The 17,310-nt window shown below is 40.6% G+C and overlaps 1 protein-coding gene across 1 annotated transcript in view; it reads left to right on the top strand.

Annotated features, from left to right (window-relative positions):
* EFCAB2 (EF-hand calcium binding domain 2) overlaps positions 1–14,607 on the top strand; it is a 32,543-nt gene extending 17,936 nt beyond the window's left edge. The window contains exons 2-7 of the mRNA XM_030499567.1: positions 1,900–1,984; positions 6,050–6,122; positions 10,814–10,896; positions 12,718–12,760; positions 12,862–12,928; positions 13,944–14,607. Coding sequence (XP_030355427.1) covers positions 1,900–1,984; positions 6,050–6,122; positions 10,814–10,896; positions 12,718–12,760; positions 12,862–12,928; positions 13,944–14,059 — 467 coding nt within the window. The 3' untranslated portion in view covers positions 14,060–14,607. The remainder of the gene's footprint in view (positions 1–1,899; positions 1,985–6,049; positions 6,123–10,813; positions 10,897–12,717; positions 12,761–12,861; positions 12,929–13,943) is intronic.
* Positions 14,608–17,310: the final 2,703 nt, after the last annotated feature.

Raw genomic sequence — 17,310 nt, forward strand, 5'->3', positions numbered from 1 at the left:
GTCTTCAGGGCTTCTTACTACAAGGAATCAGGTCCACTTAGATTTAACTGTGGTTACTGGAATGGAATTAAATGTGGATTTTACTGCTTAGGCACATGAAAGGTAGTCGTTATTGTCAAGCTATGAAAAGAATACAGCTTGTCCTGTATCTGGGGATTGAACTCTTCTTTCTCAGTAAGCTCCAGTCTCCAATCCATCGTACATGTACCTGCCTATGCTTCCATCAGGGAAATAAGGTGAGAGGGAGGAATACAGGATATATTCCTAGCTCTCTTCTCTTTATGTGCCCTCTGGAGGAGTTCGGTACCAAGCACAAATGGAAAGCAGCAGGCACCTGTACCTTCATAAGGGGATGCACCTCTCTTCTATATGAGGAAGAGCTTCCTTATATCTGGATGAATCCACTATTATATTGAAGTGCTTGCAGTCTGTGGTGGGTTGACCTTGGTCAGCTGTCAGGCACCTACCCGACCATTCTCTGCCCCCCTCAACAGCACATGGGGAAGAAAATACAATGAAAAAGCTCATGGGTCGAGATCAAGACAGGGGGATCACAAAGCCAATATATCATTTAGCTCTGTTCAGTTCTGATATCTTTTGCCAGAAAACAGATATTTCTGACATGAGGGCAAGAGAGCAACTGAAAACAATGGTTGCATGCTGCAGCCCCTGGGATTGCCAAACTACTGTGATTGTAGAAAACAAGGTATGAATTTCTTATGCCTGTGGGAACAAGGTCCAGTGGTTTAGTGCTGCTGCTCAACACCACTTAACACCACATGAGCCTAAGAAGAAAATAAATTGTCTAGTAGAGGAGAGCTATGTTTTAATTATTAGGTTGAAAATAGAGAAGTGTGAGAATGAGAAAACAAGTGTACTTGATACCAACCTCATGTTCTGGCTGTCACTCAAATTTTTCCTGTGGCATCTCTGTGGAGACTGTGGGGCTAACTCACAAAATGATGTCTCCTGAGAGTTGGTTTGCCAACCAGAATTTGGGGCTGTATTTAGCCACAGGAACTGAAAGCTCAGCTCCATATAACTTTACTTTGTATATTCTGTCTTTTGGCATCAAACATTAATAAATGGGCTAACCAGTTCACTCTTGATTTACCCTGGCTTCCTTGTTTTTTTAGCTGGACCTCTTCTCTCTTCAGAATTTATTTCCTGGTACTTCCCTTACCCAAGAATGCTATTTCTGGCTTTAGACAAGATAATAGCTGTGATAACTTGTGGTTCTTCTTGCCCCATTCTTTGAGACATAAAAAGCAAATGCAGCAAATTACTCCTTCCCCTTCACTGAGATTGTCTTCCTTTCCAAACTGTTACAATAAATTATTTACCATGAGACTTATTCATGCACGTATCTTAGCCATCTCTTTGTTCCTAGTTCTCAGCTTGTCATATATTATGGCTTAGTGGACATGAGGGCACTTACGTTTCCTTGGATGCAGGAACCTGGATGAAGTGACTTAGCCCATCGCAGGGCAAGCCTGGACCCATGTTTGCCTTGCTCCTTCCACTGGCATCACAGCATCCAGGAAGGGCTCGTGGTCCGGAAGGAGCTGTGGTGTGCTCTGGGCAGGGTCCACCCCTGGACAGCTCAGTGATCATGCTGCTGAGGCACACCATTACCACCAGACTGGATGTAGCTGCAGAGCCATAGCAAGGCCATGTTATAATGTATTACTAGTACAAATGACAGATTTTGCATTTAGACTGGTGTTTTGTTTTGTTTTCAGAATTGCATCTGCTTTTTTGAAGTACCTTTCCTGGCTGCCCCTTTGTCAGTTCTGGTGCTTCTGCTGTCTCAGAAATCAGAAATAAATAATTGGAAATAAATCAGTTGCAACAGCTCAGTGAAAATTTCTTTCCCTTTTCTTGTGTTTCTGTTTGCAGATGGCACAGTAGCTGAAATTGAGGAAAAGATTATAGAAGTTTTTGAGGCATTTGACAATGAAGGCAGTAAATCTGTGGATGCCAGGTTTGTAAATACCTCACATGGAAATATTATAGGATCTAATACAGAGATAAATAACTCCCCAGACCTGCATCTGCTTTACCAGAAAACATAATTGAAATAGTCCTTTTGGCCCTGATTGGGCAAGTATGTCTTTGCTTGTTTAATAGATATTTTGCATTGTTCAGTGTTGAAGATTGAAACTGGCTTGAGAGAGGGATGCTGGGACTGGGAAAGAGGCAAGAGGAAACTGCAGCTAGACCAGAAGTCTAAGACTTCAATTATTAATAGCAAATCTCTGCCCTGATTATATTAGTTCTATTAAATATAAAGTATCTGGGGAGACCTTACAACAGCTTTCCAATAATCTAAAGCTACAAGAAAGCTCCTACAAGAAAGCTGGAGAGGGCTTTTTACAAGGACAGGTAGGGATAGGACAAGGAGTAATGCCTTTAAACTGAAAGAGGGTAGATTTACATTAGATATTAAGAAAAAATTCTTTACTGTGAAGGTGGTGAGACACTGGAAGAGGTCGCCCAGAGCAGCTGTGGCTGCCCCATCCCTGGCAGTGTTCAAGGCCAGGTTGGACGTGGCTTGGAGCAACCTGGTCTAGTGGAAGGTGCCCCTGCTCTGGCCCTTAGCTCTGGCCATTCTTTTTTTTTTTTTCTTTTTGTGCTCCTTCTTGTTCAGCTTTCTCCTTTTTAAAATGGGATGACCAGAACTGAGGGAATGGGATGTACAGTTGGAAGTCAAGAGGGAGAACTGCATACCTTTAGCATGCAATGTTATGGAAATACAAACAAAATATATGTATGAGGAAGTAAGGAAAAGTTCAGTGTAAGATAAAACCATGGACTGTTAGACTGATCAGGGCCTTACTGGCTCCAAGATACAGAACTAAAGGAAGTAAAACTTTAAAATTCCTAAATAATCTTAATTCTGGTATTTTAAAAGTTTGAATATTTGACAGTGCTACTTTGACTTCATTTTAACATAACATATCCATACACATAACAATACAGCTTTTGTTACAAAATACATAAACCACGTGTTTATGCCTCACTGAGCAGGGTCTGAAGTTGTTATAAACTGTTGTCATTAAAGTTTACTGAAGTAATTTTTCATATTTCAAATTGCTATTTTCACAAGAATATCAGCAGAGCTTTTAATTATGAATCAGTTATTGAGTATTAATATTACAAAGGAGTGTGAGAACTGGTGGAATTGTCATTAGACATTCCTCACAAAACCAAATTGGAAAACATCTTTAAATGTTCCAAATGCCTTTTCTGCATTATAAAACAGGTGAGAGAGGTGCAAAATATTTCTGTGATGGTTTTAGCAATGCATACTTCCTAGTGCCTCTAAATTTAAGAAATTATGGGTACTTCATAGAAGTGAAATGATTTTTCAGTTATAGTAGATAGGGAGAATTTCAGTGCATCTCTACACTGGGTACCATTGCTGTTCCTTTGCCCACAGGGCCTTTTGGGAAGAGTGCTCACTCAAATCTCTTGGCCAGTCCCCAGGGAGGTGCCTGATGCCCATGGCTGGGGCTGCCCTGCTCCTGGCTGGGTGGTGGGACAGGCTGTGGCAGCACTCCTGGGCCTGCCATGCCCACGGGAACCCCTGACACTACAACCCCCCAGCCCTGGGGAGCCCCTTGCCCTCATCACACCATGACATACCCATTGCTTATTTGTCATTTACATCTGCAGTCCTAACTAAATAGCAGCAAGATTTGCTACAGTCCTCAGTCTAGTATATAATGGATAGAGAGCTTGAGAAAATGTGACAACAATGACGTGATACAAACAGACGTCTAAAAAAAATGTATTTATTCAGGCGTAGGTTATAACATGAGAGAGGACATTCAAAAGTCTATTTAACATAGTAAATGCACAGTTTCACATTAGTTTTTCTCATAGTACAGTTTCTGACAATGAACAATTTATTATCTAATTATTCCCAGGTTCATATTGCAGGGCTGTAACACAATAATGGGATTATTAATGGCTGGTTATCTGGTTGTATCAGAAGGTGGCAGTAGAGCACAATTCTTAACAGAATTGTAGACCTACGAATATTATTGCCTGAAATGTCAGATACCCGTGAAGAATATGGAAAATTACCCTGGCTTGACAGGCCACCATCAGTATTGCATGACTCCTGATGCAAATATAAGTTATTAAGAAATTAAGCATGAGGAAGACAGTACTGTTTTGTGCTGCTTACAACACATCCTGAGTCAAGGGCTTTCATGATTTTGCAAATCTTGTCACTGGTAGCGTTATATGGAGGGTGAAAACCATAACCCAAGATTTCATTGCCTCCTTGTTACAAAACTTGTATGAACATAAACTCATTTTGACCATCATTTTTGTATGCTAGAAACTGCACAGCAGAAAACTGCAGCTGCTCAACCAAGTGAGAGGAAGCATCTGGAAGGAAAATACAATTTCCTAGCTGGGTCCTTTAACTCTGTGTTATTACCAAATATGATGTTTTTAAACACTTCAAACAACATCCTCAGATGATGGCACACACACAGACTGCCAGAAACAGCAGCCACCAATGCCACATTTTGCAAACTCTTGTAGGACCTGGCTTACCTTAGTCCCATGGCGGTTTTGCTGAGTGTGAGGTGAGGCAGGAGGGTGATGGCAGCCTTCCCATCTCTGGCAGTCTGTGAGAGCAAAACCAGTGTGGTACAGCAGGGAGACATGATTTGTTTCTTTGGGGGCGGCAGAGAATATTTACAAGTATCTTTTAGCTAGGAAAGATAAGGAAGTGCAGGAGTGAGGGCATCAAATACACCATATCCATACTAGAAATAGGGTGCATGGATAAGGATTGTCTGACCTCATTGGGGCCAATAGCCAAACTCTCATTCACATCCACAGGGAGCAAGGTTTCACTGAGTCATTTGAGTAGATGGCTTCATTTCAAAACAACTGTATGTGTGAGATTGGGTTTTGTCTTGTAACTAGTTTGGTGCAGCTGGCCTTTTGCTCTCTTTAGTATATTGTAGTGCTTCTCAATGCTTTCAGTCAGAATGGGAGCTCCTTGCGTCATGTCTGAGGAGGCCAAAGACTGATCTGTATAATTTCATGTGTGCTTGGTGTGCCACATTTAAGGCCTTACCATTAAAAGATGATTTTACAAAGGTCATTGCTTCTTGTACCTACCATTTTTAATAGGCAATGTATTTTTTCCACCAAACGTACTGGTGAAGATGAAGAAACTACACAGGTTTGAATCACGAGAACCACCAGCACTGTGGATACTTATTCAAATGTGCTTGAATTTGTGTGTTGTAGAATTGGTCTGAAAATCACCAGCAATATTGATACTTCTGTTATTTTGTTTTCAATCATACCCTAAGTCTCATTAGTACTCTTTTTTACAGCTTTACAGTACTTTTGTTTCTAGTCTTTGATGTTGTTAAATTTTTTTGAGGCATTGCCAGTTTGATTAGAATTTTATTTAGAGCCTCAGAACTACTGCACCAGCTTCAGCACTAAATGCAAGCTATGAATGTAATTTGCAGCATAAACAGGGTGGTGATAAACCATAGTGTTGGTGTGTTTGACTCTTTTCAGAGCAAAGCAGGGGCATAGCAGGGCTGCCTCCTTCCTGACCTCTTGTGATTCTTCTTTACTGCAGTTAAAATTTGTATCTTTATAGCATTTAATGTAAACATATATTTTATTTGTTACCTTTCATCTCAGGAGGTTTCAAAGTACTTTATTAACTGCATAAATGTAGACTTTACTGAAATTAAGCTTAACAATTAGAGGACAGCAGTTGAAAAGTAACCTGCACACAGTACACTGCAACACAATGGTAAAGAGGAATTTTTGGGGAAAGTCACAGGAAAAATTACACTCTTCCAAAAATCTCCGGAGTATTTAATATCTGTAAAAATAGACATTGCTTACTGAGACATCATCTACATACGTATGCTTGTGCGTGCTTGGGTGCTTTTACATGCACACCCCTATATGCAAGCTCTGAATTGGTATCTGGATTCTCCAGACACTCTTGTGTTGCAGATTTGCTGACAAACATGTTCTTTCTTTATTTCAGGGATATTGGTTTAATTGTCAGGACACTGGGTTGCTTCCCAACTGAGGCAGAACTAAATGAACTGCTTGCAAAGGTAAATGTTTAGATATGTTGTATTTTTTTTCAATCTTAATCTTGCAGGAGTCTGGCCCTTCTGCCTGGGTATGTGGGAAACCTAAGCTCTTTTCCCAGAGGTTGGAAGTGTCATGGAAGTGGTTCAGTCAGGAAGTCTCTCAGGTTGCCCTGAAGCAAGCCTTTAGGCTGATGAGGTAACAACATTCTTTGGTTAAAATGAGGAGTGTTTGACACAGAAGGTCACTGTGGCACTGTGCCATAGTGGAGGGGCATTTGTAGAAAATGGAGGAAAAATTGGTTTTGGCTGATGAAAAATACCTCACTCGGATTAGGATATCCAAGAAGCCCTAACCATCTCACTCTTTTGGACATGCCGTGGGCACACACTGGATGATTAAGTAATAAAAATTAGTTCTTGAGCAGGTGTTTTATAGATTAAAAAATCTCCATAAAACACCAAATTCCAAAAATACAGAGAGGGAAGACCTGCTACTTTTTTCACTGGGTCCTGTTACTGCTATCTCATATCTCAGCTTTCTGTCCTTCATGAGTTCTCTTCCAGTTTTGAGATTTCTCAGTTGTAAGTAAGTAATCTTTTCTTACTTGATTATTTGAGCCTGTAAGTCAGAATTCAGATGTAAAACCTTGTAAGTGGTCTTCCCATTCTCCCAGTGATAGCAGGGGCAAGGAACTTCAATCACATGTCTCTACAGTTTTTCCTACTAATTTTTGTTTCCTTGCCTCATGCTTGTGTTAGAAAGGATGGTGTACTAGTGCCTTGGCAGGGTATGGTTAACAAATGAGACAAAGAAATGGGAAAAGACTTCACATTCTCTTTGCAAACTGATATGCTGGCTTAAGGAATGGAAGATGCTGGGGCTGAGAGGTGGGGGAAGGATTTTTCTCTTTTTCATGTACAGGTCAGGATACTGGGAATTGATCTCTTTTTTCTTCCTGTTGCCAACAAAAATTTGGATGCTTGAAGTAGCAGTCTCTCGGTAGGCTTGTCTGGTCTCTTGTAGATCAGAATTTAGTGTGAGAAATCTTATGCTAAGTCTTGTGAAAATGATGCAGCTGCTTCAGATGAAGAAATGCAAAGAACCATCAGAGGAGAAAGAACTTTTAACATGATACTGCAGTCTGTCTGCTCTGGCTCTGTACTCTCAGTACCAGATTGTCCCAGCTTCCACTGACAACAAGACAAAATGGAAAAAGAAATTATGGTGCTTAATATAGATGATATTTTTAGCGGCCCACAGGGATTTTTGTTTGCAGCAAATGAACAGTGCAAGTGACTCGAGATACAGAATTGAGAAAAGGAAGGGCATGCTTTGACCTCCTCTTTCCCAGTCCAGGGAAACCAGGACTGTTGTTCAAGGCCTGCCTCCCCCTCCCAAAGAGGTTGGACTTTCTTTTGGTTTTCATTTTCTTTTTTTTCAGTGTTACTGCATAACAAGTAATGCATAAGAAGGTGCAATACAACACAGCTATGAGGCAAAAGATTCTTGAGATAGAACAATGTAATGTGTGCAATTGTTGATTGTAAGGATATTAAAGTACAAATACTGCAAGAAGAAGTAGTACATTCAAGAGTACTGGTTAACCTTAAAGAACACTGAACTGGAAGTTAAATCTCACAGAAGGTTTCATGGTGCCTATAAATGAAACCTTGTCATAGGTTTAGTACCAGAACAACACTGTTTTCTTGTAAAACCCTTGATATATCATGTTAATCAAAAGTTTATCTTAATTTCTTTAAGATACTGTTATCATTGACTGTGGTAATATAATTTTATCTTAATCTAGATAAAGTAAAAATTGTCTCTGTTGGCCAGTTTGTAATCAATTTCTCCAGTATTTTTTCTCATTGTAAGCTGTGATTAATTTCTGTTTCTCACTCTTTGCGTCTCTCAGTCATCTTCCTATTATTGCAGCTAAACTAGCATATGTTGCCCTCAAATTATTCATATCTGCCAAATCAGCATTCATATAATTATTTTATCTCTAAAAATTAATATATACTGTTTCCTATATTGCTTTATGCTAAATGTTGTACTTAACATTACATCTTTAGGCCTATTTATAAAGTTAAGATTAAGTGATAAACCTGGAGATGGTGAAAGCTACTTTCAAGGTTACTACAATGCCTGGAGTTTGAAATCCTGGGTTCAGTGCACTGCTGTGCCACAGATCTCCTGGATAACTCTGGAAGATGGTTTTGTTTCTTTGTGACTGGAGTCCCAAATATTACGTGGACAGTAATAGTATGGCTGTGAGAGCAGAGATACAAAACATAATGGGTGCAACGATACAGTTGTTATGGGAGCTGTAGATGTACCCAAAGGAAAGAAATAGAGCAAAACTCAGAGAGTTTGAACAATCAAAACCTGTTATTGTCACACTCACTGTGAAAAGAGGGGGAATTACAGAAAAAAGAAAACATAAACGGAAAATGAAAGGTAGAATAGGAGTGAGCATGAGGAAGAGTAAGAGGATACATATGCCTGCAGATCTGAATACTTACTGATTTAGGCAATGTTAATACATTAATATATATTATATGTATTTATAAAATTTATAATATAATTTATACACTTCTGTATCCAATGTTAGAAATAGGATTGACTTTAACAGTTCATTGTACTGCTGGGCCTGTAGACCCACTGAAATGGAAGCTGTTCTTTCCAGGTCAGAGGAAGCTGAGGTTGCTCATCACCTCCAAGTCCATTGTCAGGAAGGACACATTTTTTTCACAGGCTGCTTTCTAGAGGCAGAATAAAAATGTCACACCAATAAAAAGAGACAAATCTGGACGATATTTGTCAGTGAGGGATAACAGAGCTCTGAAGTGGTCATGACAGTGTGTTCTTCTGGTATGAAAATTAGGATGACCTTCAGATGTTAGGATGACCAGATCTAATGGGGCTTTTTTGGCTCTTAAACATCTTCTATATAACTTGCCATCTTCATGGATGTTTTGGGTCCTTGCTTTTCTTTGTTCTGCTTAATATAAGACACATCTATCTATTTCTGATAAATAGCTACCATATTTATTTTTCTCTCTCTGTGGGCTTCTAATCTAATACTAGCTGAAGGACAGATGTTGCTAAAACATTGTGTGTACTTATGCATCTCAGTATTTGTGATGCATGGAATAGTTCAGTGTATTGGCTAACTGTTATGTCACTGCAAAGAAGTTAAGTTTTGCCAGGTATTTTGTTACATCTTTTCAATCAGGCCAGCAGTAAAACAAATGATTCTGTAATGGTAAAAGGTACCATTTGATTTAGCATGAAGCATGCAACAGCTTCATTTCCTTGCTAAGGATCCCTTACTCTAGGCTCACCAAACAGAAGGGAAAAAGTGTCTTTTTCAAGACAATTTCTACTCTGAAGCAGAAAGAGGTGGTGGCTGCCTGCTTTTAGCAACCAAAACCCTTCGAGAGCACTGGAAAAGATCATGCAGCAGCAATTGCAGCTTTCCATTTAAGCAACTGGATGTATCAGCTCTGACCCAGCTCCCAAGAGGAAGATTTCTGACTTTGTCTTTTCCTGGCTTGGTTAGGAGATTTCAAATCAGTGTCTATTTGAGTCTTCTTTCAATCTGAGCTGTGTCTTGGAGAGCCTAGCAAGGTGTTGCTGCTGCCATGTGAGACTTCAAGGCATTCATCCAGTTTCAACACAGACAGGAACAGGCTAGCTCCATTAAGAGGGGTCCTTTTTGGAGTAAAACTTGAAATTTTCAGCGAAGGGATGCACCCCAATGGTAGGGAGCAGTTTTTACCACGTTGCTCATCTCCTGTGGAAGTACAGGAATGCAGTGAGAATGCTGCTAGAAGTTCCTGATGTTTTAGGATTAATCTGTTAATTTATTCAGGAAGCAAAGGGAAGCTTTTCTTTGTGTAGCATTTTATGGGCTGCCTTATGACTGTTTCAGGCTGCCCTGGCTCAGTCTGCCTGCTTCTTTGGTCCTTCCCCTGATGACTCTCTCTGGCTGTGAAGCTGTGAAATGTGTGGAGACAACGAATTCCATCCTTGAGGTGTACTAGACTGGGGCTACGTCCAAACTAGCACATTAAATATGCCCAGAAACATCCCTGGGTGTTGAAGCCAGCTGGCACAGAGCAGATCATGTCTACCCTGGTAAATGTTTTATGCAGAGTGGCTGCACAAAGCAGCTTGCTGGGGGAAAGTCCCTAAGGTCCTATCCAGGCCTGGTGACTGCTGGGGGGAGCGCTGGGTGGCACAGGCCAAAATCATACCAGGGAACGTGCTAATGGTTTGCTGTTATGGGTGGTCACGTTTCACCGTTTGGGAATATTCCAGGTTCTGCCAGGCTTCACTGGCATGAATGCAGTCTGAATGGTTAAACCTCTCCTCAGTTATTCTGGGAGATAAGATCAGTTACTATGTGTCCGGCTCCTTTGCACGAATGGTTTCTAAGCACAAGAGGGCAATATTGAGTTGTTGAACGTGTCTCTAAGAGCAGACCTGTGTTTTGCGTGGGATATTATTTCTTCCTCGAATTTCTTTCTATTTGTTCACGAGCATTTCACTCAGATGTTATGGTACCATGTGATATTAAAAACCTGATATAAATATTCAAAGTCTAACACTATAATTTTAATGCAGGAACCACCCCAATTTTCTGGTTTTCATATTAGTTTGCTAATGAGTCATATAACCTGCCATACTTAAGTTTTATTTTTAGGTAGAAGATGAAGAAGAACCAGGTGGCTACATTCATCTGGAAAAATTTCTTCCTGTGATGACAAAAGTACTGCTCAACAGAAGGTAATGGAAAGTGGATTTTTCTGTGTCTGTAGTTTATTCCAGATTGACAGTGTTGATTCTGAATAAATATATCTACAGTAATTTTATGTAACTGGAAAGAGTGCAGATTATTTTTTTCCTTGTTATTTAAACTCAGTTTACATTAGCTCGATAGATTTTGTTTCAAAATTACTTTGTCTATGTGAAATTATGTTGTACGGATGATATAAATAATACCAGCTTATAGTCGTGAATTGTGATAATGTGAATCAGAATTAACTTGCTATTCAACATGTTTTGTGCATCTCTGAAATGTTTTATATGCAAATTAAGGTCATAACCATTACTTTCTCTGAACATATGAGTTACAGTTACTGAAAAGCACAGTCTGTTACAGTGTATTTTTAATAAGTTGTATAAATCAGCTTCATATTCATGTGTCAAAGTGACTGCCAGGTACAGTTGAATGTACACAAAATAGCACTCTGAAAGCCTACCGATTTGAAAATCTAGAACAAAAACGCTGTTCATTATTCAAAGGTTCGTAGAAATCTTTGCATGTTCACAGGAACTTGTGTTATTTCATTATTTTGCACTAAAAGCAAGATTACTTATGGACAAGTTATCTTTTTAAAGATGGTAGCAAAGGGTTTTGGGAGACTCCGTCTTGTCTAATACTGAGAAGCTATTTTGCACACAGAGGGCCTTTGGTAGGAGAGTGTGTTACACATGAAATATCTACCAGATTTCCCAAACTGTCTTGCAGCATCCAGAGGGAGTGGGGCCACCTTGGGGCTGTGTTTCAGGGTCTTTGCACCCGTGCCTGGACAGAAACCAGCCAACAGTGTCTGGTATCAGTGTGCCTTCCCAGGTTCCTGCACCTTTGCCTTCTCTGGCCTTCATGGCAATTTCTGGCTCCACACTGATGTTCACCCTTTCATAAAACGATACCTTGCTGCTCTGAGCTCTCTTCCTCTCATCCACACCCCCTCCACACAAACACACACAAAACCTCCCCCTTGCACTTTCCCCAGGCTAGTGCAGGCTTGTCAAGACCCACTTTATCTTTTGGGGCACTATGTCCATGGTTCACTTCTCCAAGGGCACATGAGATTTGGATCACAAAAAACAAGGCCTCTTCTTAGAACATTTGATTTGTAGATAGTAAATGACCGAGGCGGGTCTGGACAAAACAATCAAGCAGTTAGAACCTCTCTGGCTTCAACGTCTTCTCTTTAGTATTCTTGGGGGTTGGTGAGAGTCTGCTGGGCTATGGAAGGTCTCTGTTGTTGCACAGAGCTTCCTTTCCAGCTCTGAAATCGGGCACACATATGCACACACACACGTGCCCAGTTCTCCTGTCTCTCTGAAACTGTCAGTGACAGACCTTCCCTTTTATAACCACCACCCTCCTTTGCACATCATCAGCTCATTAGACTGTCAAAGCCCCACTGGGTGATCTGTTGCCTTAGCTACCAGCCTACGGGGACAAAACTTTGTTTCCTTGGTTTGGCCATCTTCTGTTCAGTGCATTGGCTAAGTGGAATGATTCAGCTGTTATTGATTCCTGCTGAACCACTCAGCCAGCCCAAACATGCAGAAGCCATTCATCTGGCTCTTTAGCACAAGGGAAATTAAACAGGAGTACAATAAAAGACACAAGAGGTAAAGATATGGACAGTTTCAAAAAAATCAAGCTGGAATCAAATGCTTGATAGAAAAGCTTAGTAAATTCCCAGAGAAAATAAGTTTTCCCTTTCCTTTAGTACTCATTTTATTTTTTCAGAATAGTACAGCAGCCTGGCAAACAGTGACTTAACTTTTCTGATTCAATGGTTTCAGCTACCGGCCTGTTCCAGAAGATGTTCTCCTACATGCGTTTGAGGTCTGTAAATAAATACTCCAGTACCTAATTGCTGGAAAGAAGTTGCTGATTCTTGATTCAAAATTATTAAACCCACAAGTTTCATTCTTTTTTCTTTGAAGGTTTTGGATGAGAATAAATGTGGATATATCACTAAAGAGGATCTGGTCAAATATTTGACTGAAGAAGGTAACATGACTTTTGTAATATCAGTATTTAAGTAAATAAACATTACATGTGTATATGGCACCTTGAGGTCCTCATTCTGCGTGCCAAAACTTGCAGAAGTAGATACATTGTCTTCAAACAATACTGTTGCTGTGATGAGTGGCTGCAGACTAGAACATTTTGCTGGTGAATAATGCAGGGAAAGAACATCTATCTGCCTGCTTGCAGACATTGTAAGATAGAGATTATTACTATTAAGAGTTACAATTCAGTCTTGCGTGGATATTTTCTGATTCTGTGTGCATCTCTGTGCTTCCTAACAATCTGACTTTTTCTGTCCCATAAAATGGTGGGTTAGGTTTCCAGATGATTCAGGTAGTTTCAATGCTCATTCATTCCTACATTATCTTGATCTTCATTCTAGTGCCATAAGCAAACAAAGAGATTCAAAGACCAGATTTGAGTTGTACACCATGTAATCCTCAATATCCCTTGAAGAGCCTGCTTTTCTTGCATGTCTGACTCATGCATGCCTGCCTGTCTCAAGTATAAAATGGTGTGCAGGCTTTGCGCAAGACCTATCCTCAGATGGGAACCTTGTTCTCAAAGAGGGATGAAGTAGGCCATCAGCAGCTTTGAAGCTTCCGAAAGAGAAAAACCAGAAGCCTTTCATGATGTAAATACAAGGGCAAGGAGAGCCAAACGAGAGAGAATCATTCTATTGTACACATTAGAATTAATTCTGCCAAAAATGGTTATTTCAGCATCCCTGTGGCAGAGCAGAACAGGCCGTTTTGTTCTCTCTGAACTAAAGGGAGATCAGAAGACCCAGGCCCTCTGTCTCCTTTCCCTTCGACCAGCTCGCTTGGTGTGCAGGACTTATATTGGCAAAAGTGAAGGAATCGGATTCTTCATGTTACTCCTTTTCTCGTCCGTGTGAGGACTAAAAGGAGATCCTTTCAAGGAAAGAGCAGTGTAATTTGCCAGCCCTTAAAAGAATAATGAAGACAAAGTGTTATTCTCTGCTGTCTTTCAGGTGAGCCCTTTACTGAGGAAGAAATGGAGAACATGCTCTCTGTTGCTCTAGATCCAGAAACAAATACTGTTCGCTACAGAAACTACATTTCAAAGCTGGTAGTAGATGAAACTTAAGATCTTGCCCTTTAGTATTTGAGATGCCTTTTGGTAACAGCAGTGTACATTGGCAGTTAGTTGAAAGGAGTATTTTAAAGTGTAACAAAACTCAGTTTGTGACTTCGTGCTTATAATTAAAATAAAATCTGTGTAGCTATATTTCCTTCAGTTCTGTATATATGTTGAAATATAGTCACACCTGGAAAAAGAGCTTTTGACAGAAATACTGTGTAAAGTCTGGAAAAGAAATCGTGGAATTTGGTTTGAAAATAACAGGAAAAATAATGTTAATGGAGTTAAGAAATTACAGTTGCTTCTGAAAAATTAATGGAAAAATGAGACCTGTGAAAGTGGGTAATAAGTAGGTGAGTACCTTAAGATGACTAAAATTGTGAAGGCATGCTACTAAGATAAAGCTTTTATATTTATATGTAATCTCTGTGCTTAACTAATGAAGCACAATGTAGGCTACTCCTTTTGAAATATAATAGATCAAATAAGCTTCCTACAGTTTCTAGGTATTGTCAAATATTTGTGTTTGGTTTACACCTGGGTCGGGGCAATTCCAGGCACAGCTACAGGTTCGGCGGAGAAGAAATTCAGAGCAGCCCTGCGGAGAAGGACTTGGGGGTGTTGGTTGATGAGAAGCTTAACATGAGCCGGCAGTGTGCGCTTGCAGCCCAGAAAGCCAACCGCATCCTGGGCTGCATCAAAAGAAGCATGACCAGCAGGTCAAAGGAGGTGATCCTGCCCCTCTACTCAGCTCTCGTGAGACCTCATTTGGAGTATTGTGTACAGTTCTGGTGTCCTCAACATTAAAAGGACATGGAGCTGTTGGAGCGAGTCCAGAGGAGGGCCACGAGGATGGTAAGAGGGCTGGAGCACCTCCTGTATGAAGACAGGTTGAGAGAGTTGGGGCTGTTCAGCCTGGAGAAGAGAAGGCTGCGTGGAGACCTCATAGCAGCCTTCCAGTATCTGAAGGGGGTCTATAAGGATGCTGGGGAGGGACTCTTCCTTAGGGACTGTAGTGGTAGGACAAGGGGCAATGGATTCAAACTTAAACAGGGGAAGTTTAGATTAGATCTAAGGAAGAAGCTCTTTACAGCGAGGGTGGTGAGGCACTGGAATGGGTTGCCCAAGGAAGTTGTGAATGCTCCGTCCCTGGCAGTGTTCAAGGCCAGGTTGGACAGAGCCTTGGGTGACATGGTTTAGTACGAGGTGTCCCTGCCCATGGCAGGGGGGTTGGAACTAGATGATCTTAAGGTCCTTTCCAACCCTTACTATTCTATGATTCTGTGATTCTATGATTCTACCATAGGCAATTAAACTGGACCAGTTAGTTCTATTTTATGTTACTCATCCATTGGCACATGGTATTTTGCTTCCATTTTAAACATGCAGATAGCACTCAAACCATTGCCATAGTCAAATTTACAAAGAAATCCTCAAGAACATTTCTGTTACTATAGGCAATATACAGTCCACCTTTCATGACCAGTTTGAAAGTGAGGAGCTTAAACTGTTCAAAACTCTGCGCTGTTGCCTTGAGATCATGGGACTGGAATTTGATTTTCATAAACTCATAAAGCACTATTTTTTGAAAGATGTTACTGTAGAATACGTGTCTCAACTATCCTGCTAGAAGACCACCACAGATCTCATCTGCTGTTCTCAATTCTAGCTTAATAATTTTCTTGACTGTTACTGTGCTGTTGTCCTTTAATATGAGTTCAAGCTCTTTCCTCTCAAGTTCTTGCCTTGTACATCATCTTCTAACAAGTGACCAATGGTTGCCCTCAACTGATGAAGTCTCATTTTGTAGAAGATTCTGTGGTCCGGTCCCCAGGGACACCATCTTGCACTTTGTGCTCCACACCTTCCACCCCATTTCTGTTTTTCTACTCTCTATCAAGTTTGGTTTCCTCCTGTACAGTGTCTTACCACTCCTCTGCCTCAACTGCATATCCCAGCTCTGTGTCATCAACAGACTTCATCATGAGAGGAAATTTGGGGAAGACTGACACATGGCGGCATTAAACCCTTACCCTCTGTCATGCTCTTCTAGTTGTTCTCAGCTCTAGAAGAGCTGAGAACAGAGCACAGGGCTCCTCACGTCAGGTCTCTTGCTCTACCCATTTGTTTCACTTGAGGTGAAAGCTCAGAGAAGCTGTTTCCATACAGAGCTGCAAGGGAGCTGGTATGCCTCACAAAGAAGGGATTATCATGATCTAAATGTGGTGATGGAAGCATTCTGAAAGAGGCTGATTTTTAATTCTTGTTTTACTTCTCTAACCCAAGCTGTCTTTCACTGCTATTTCCTGAAACAATAAGGCTACAAATGGTTGATGCAGGTAAACAACATTTGCCTATTTCTAAGCTGAATTTCCATCTGGGAACCACTGTTGCAGTGGTTCTAAGACTCTGCAGTGCACTCTAGCTAACACATTTACTGTGTATTTCATTTCTTTGTCAGTAAGAATGAAAACCAAAGGTAATCATTAGTGTTATAATGTGTGAAGTTACAGGTTTTTGAAGATTAAAGCAAGAGCAACAGAGGACCATTAAGAAAACATATTTTTTATTAGCCTTCTTTAGTCCCTCTTTGGAAGCCAAAATTATTTTCCCTAGATGAATCTTTCTCCGGTTTGATATGCAGTGTGTTGTACTGGGTTTCTAACACAGCTGGCATGAATACAACTTTAATTCATATTCTGCAGTCTCAGAGCCACTGTCAGCCTCATCTTGGATGTCAGCAGGAAGATATTTATTTCAGGAAATCATTTAATAGCTCACAGTGCTCCAGAGAGACCAAAATTTGTTTCTAGCGGTGCTGCCCCCAGAGGCTGCCTCAGCTGTTGATGTATCAAATCAGGATGCCCATGTACATACAACACAGTTACAATTCATAGTGCGGATACTATCTTAACATATATCCTTTAATGATCTATATATAATTTTTTTATTCTGCAGTCCTCAAATGCAAGGGAAGAGGGTATTCTGGCAAGTTAAAAAGTGTGATTGTGTCTGAATTTATCACACAGCAGCTCCTCCAGCCCCATTTCCTTATACCTGTCCCCAAGAGAAATATGTGCAAATAGGACAGATGAAAGCAAATTGCAGTCTCCACTTTGGGCATAAGCAACCAAATTCCATTGCCTAGAAAGTTTCCAAATTTTGGGTGAAGGAAGTGCGAGGAACCAATCTGAGACTCTGTAGGATCCTAAAAGCTGAGCACTCCCTGCCAGCTAGGATCACGTAGCAGTGACCTG

The sequence above is a fragment of the Strigops habroptila genome, chromosome 10 (assembly GCF_004027225.2).
Source record: "Strigops habroptila isolate Jane chromosome 10, bStrHab1.2.pri, whole genome shotgun sequence".
Lineage (NCBI taxonomy): Eukaryota > Metazoa > Chordata > Aves > Psittaciformes > Psittacidae > Strigops > Strigops habroptila.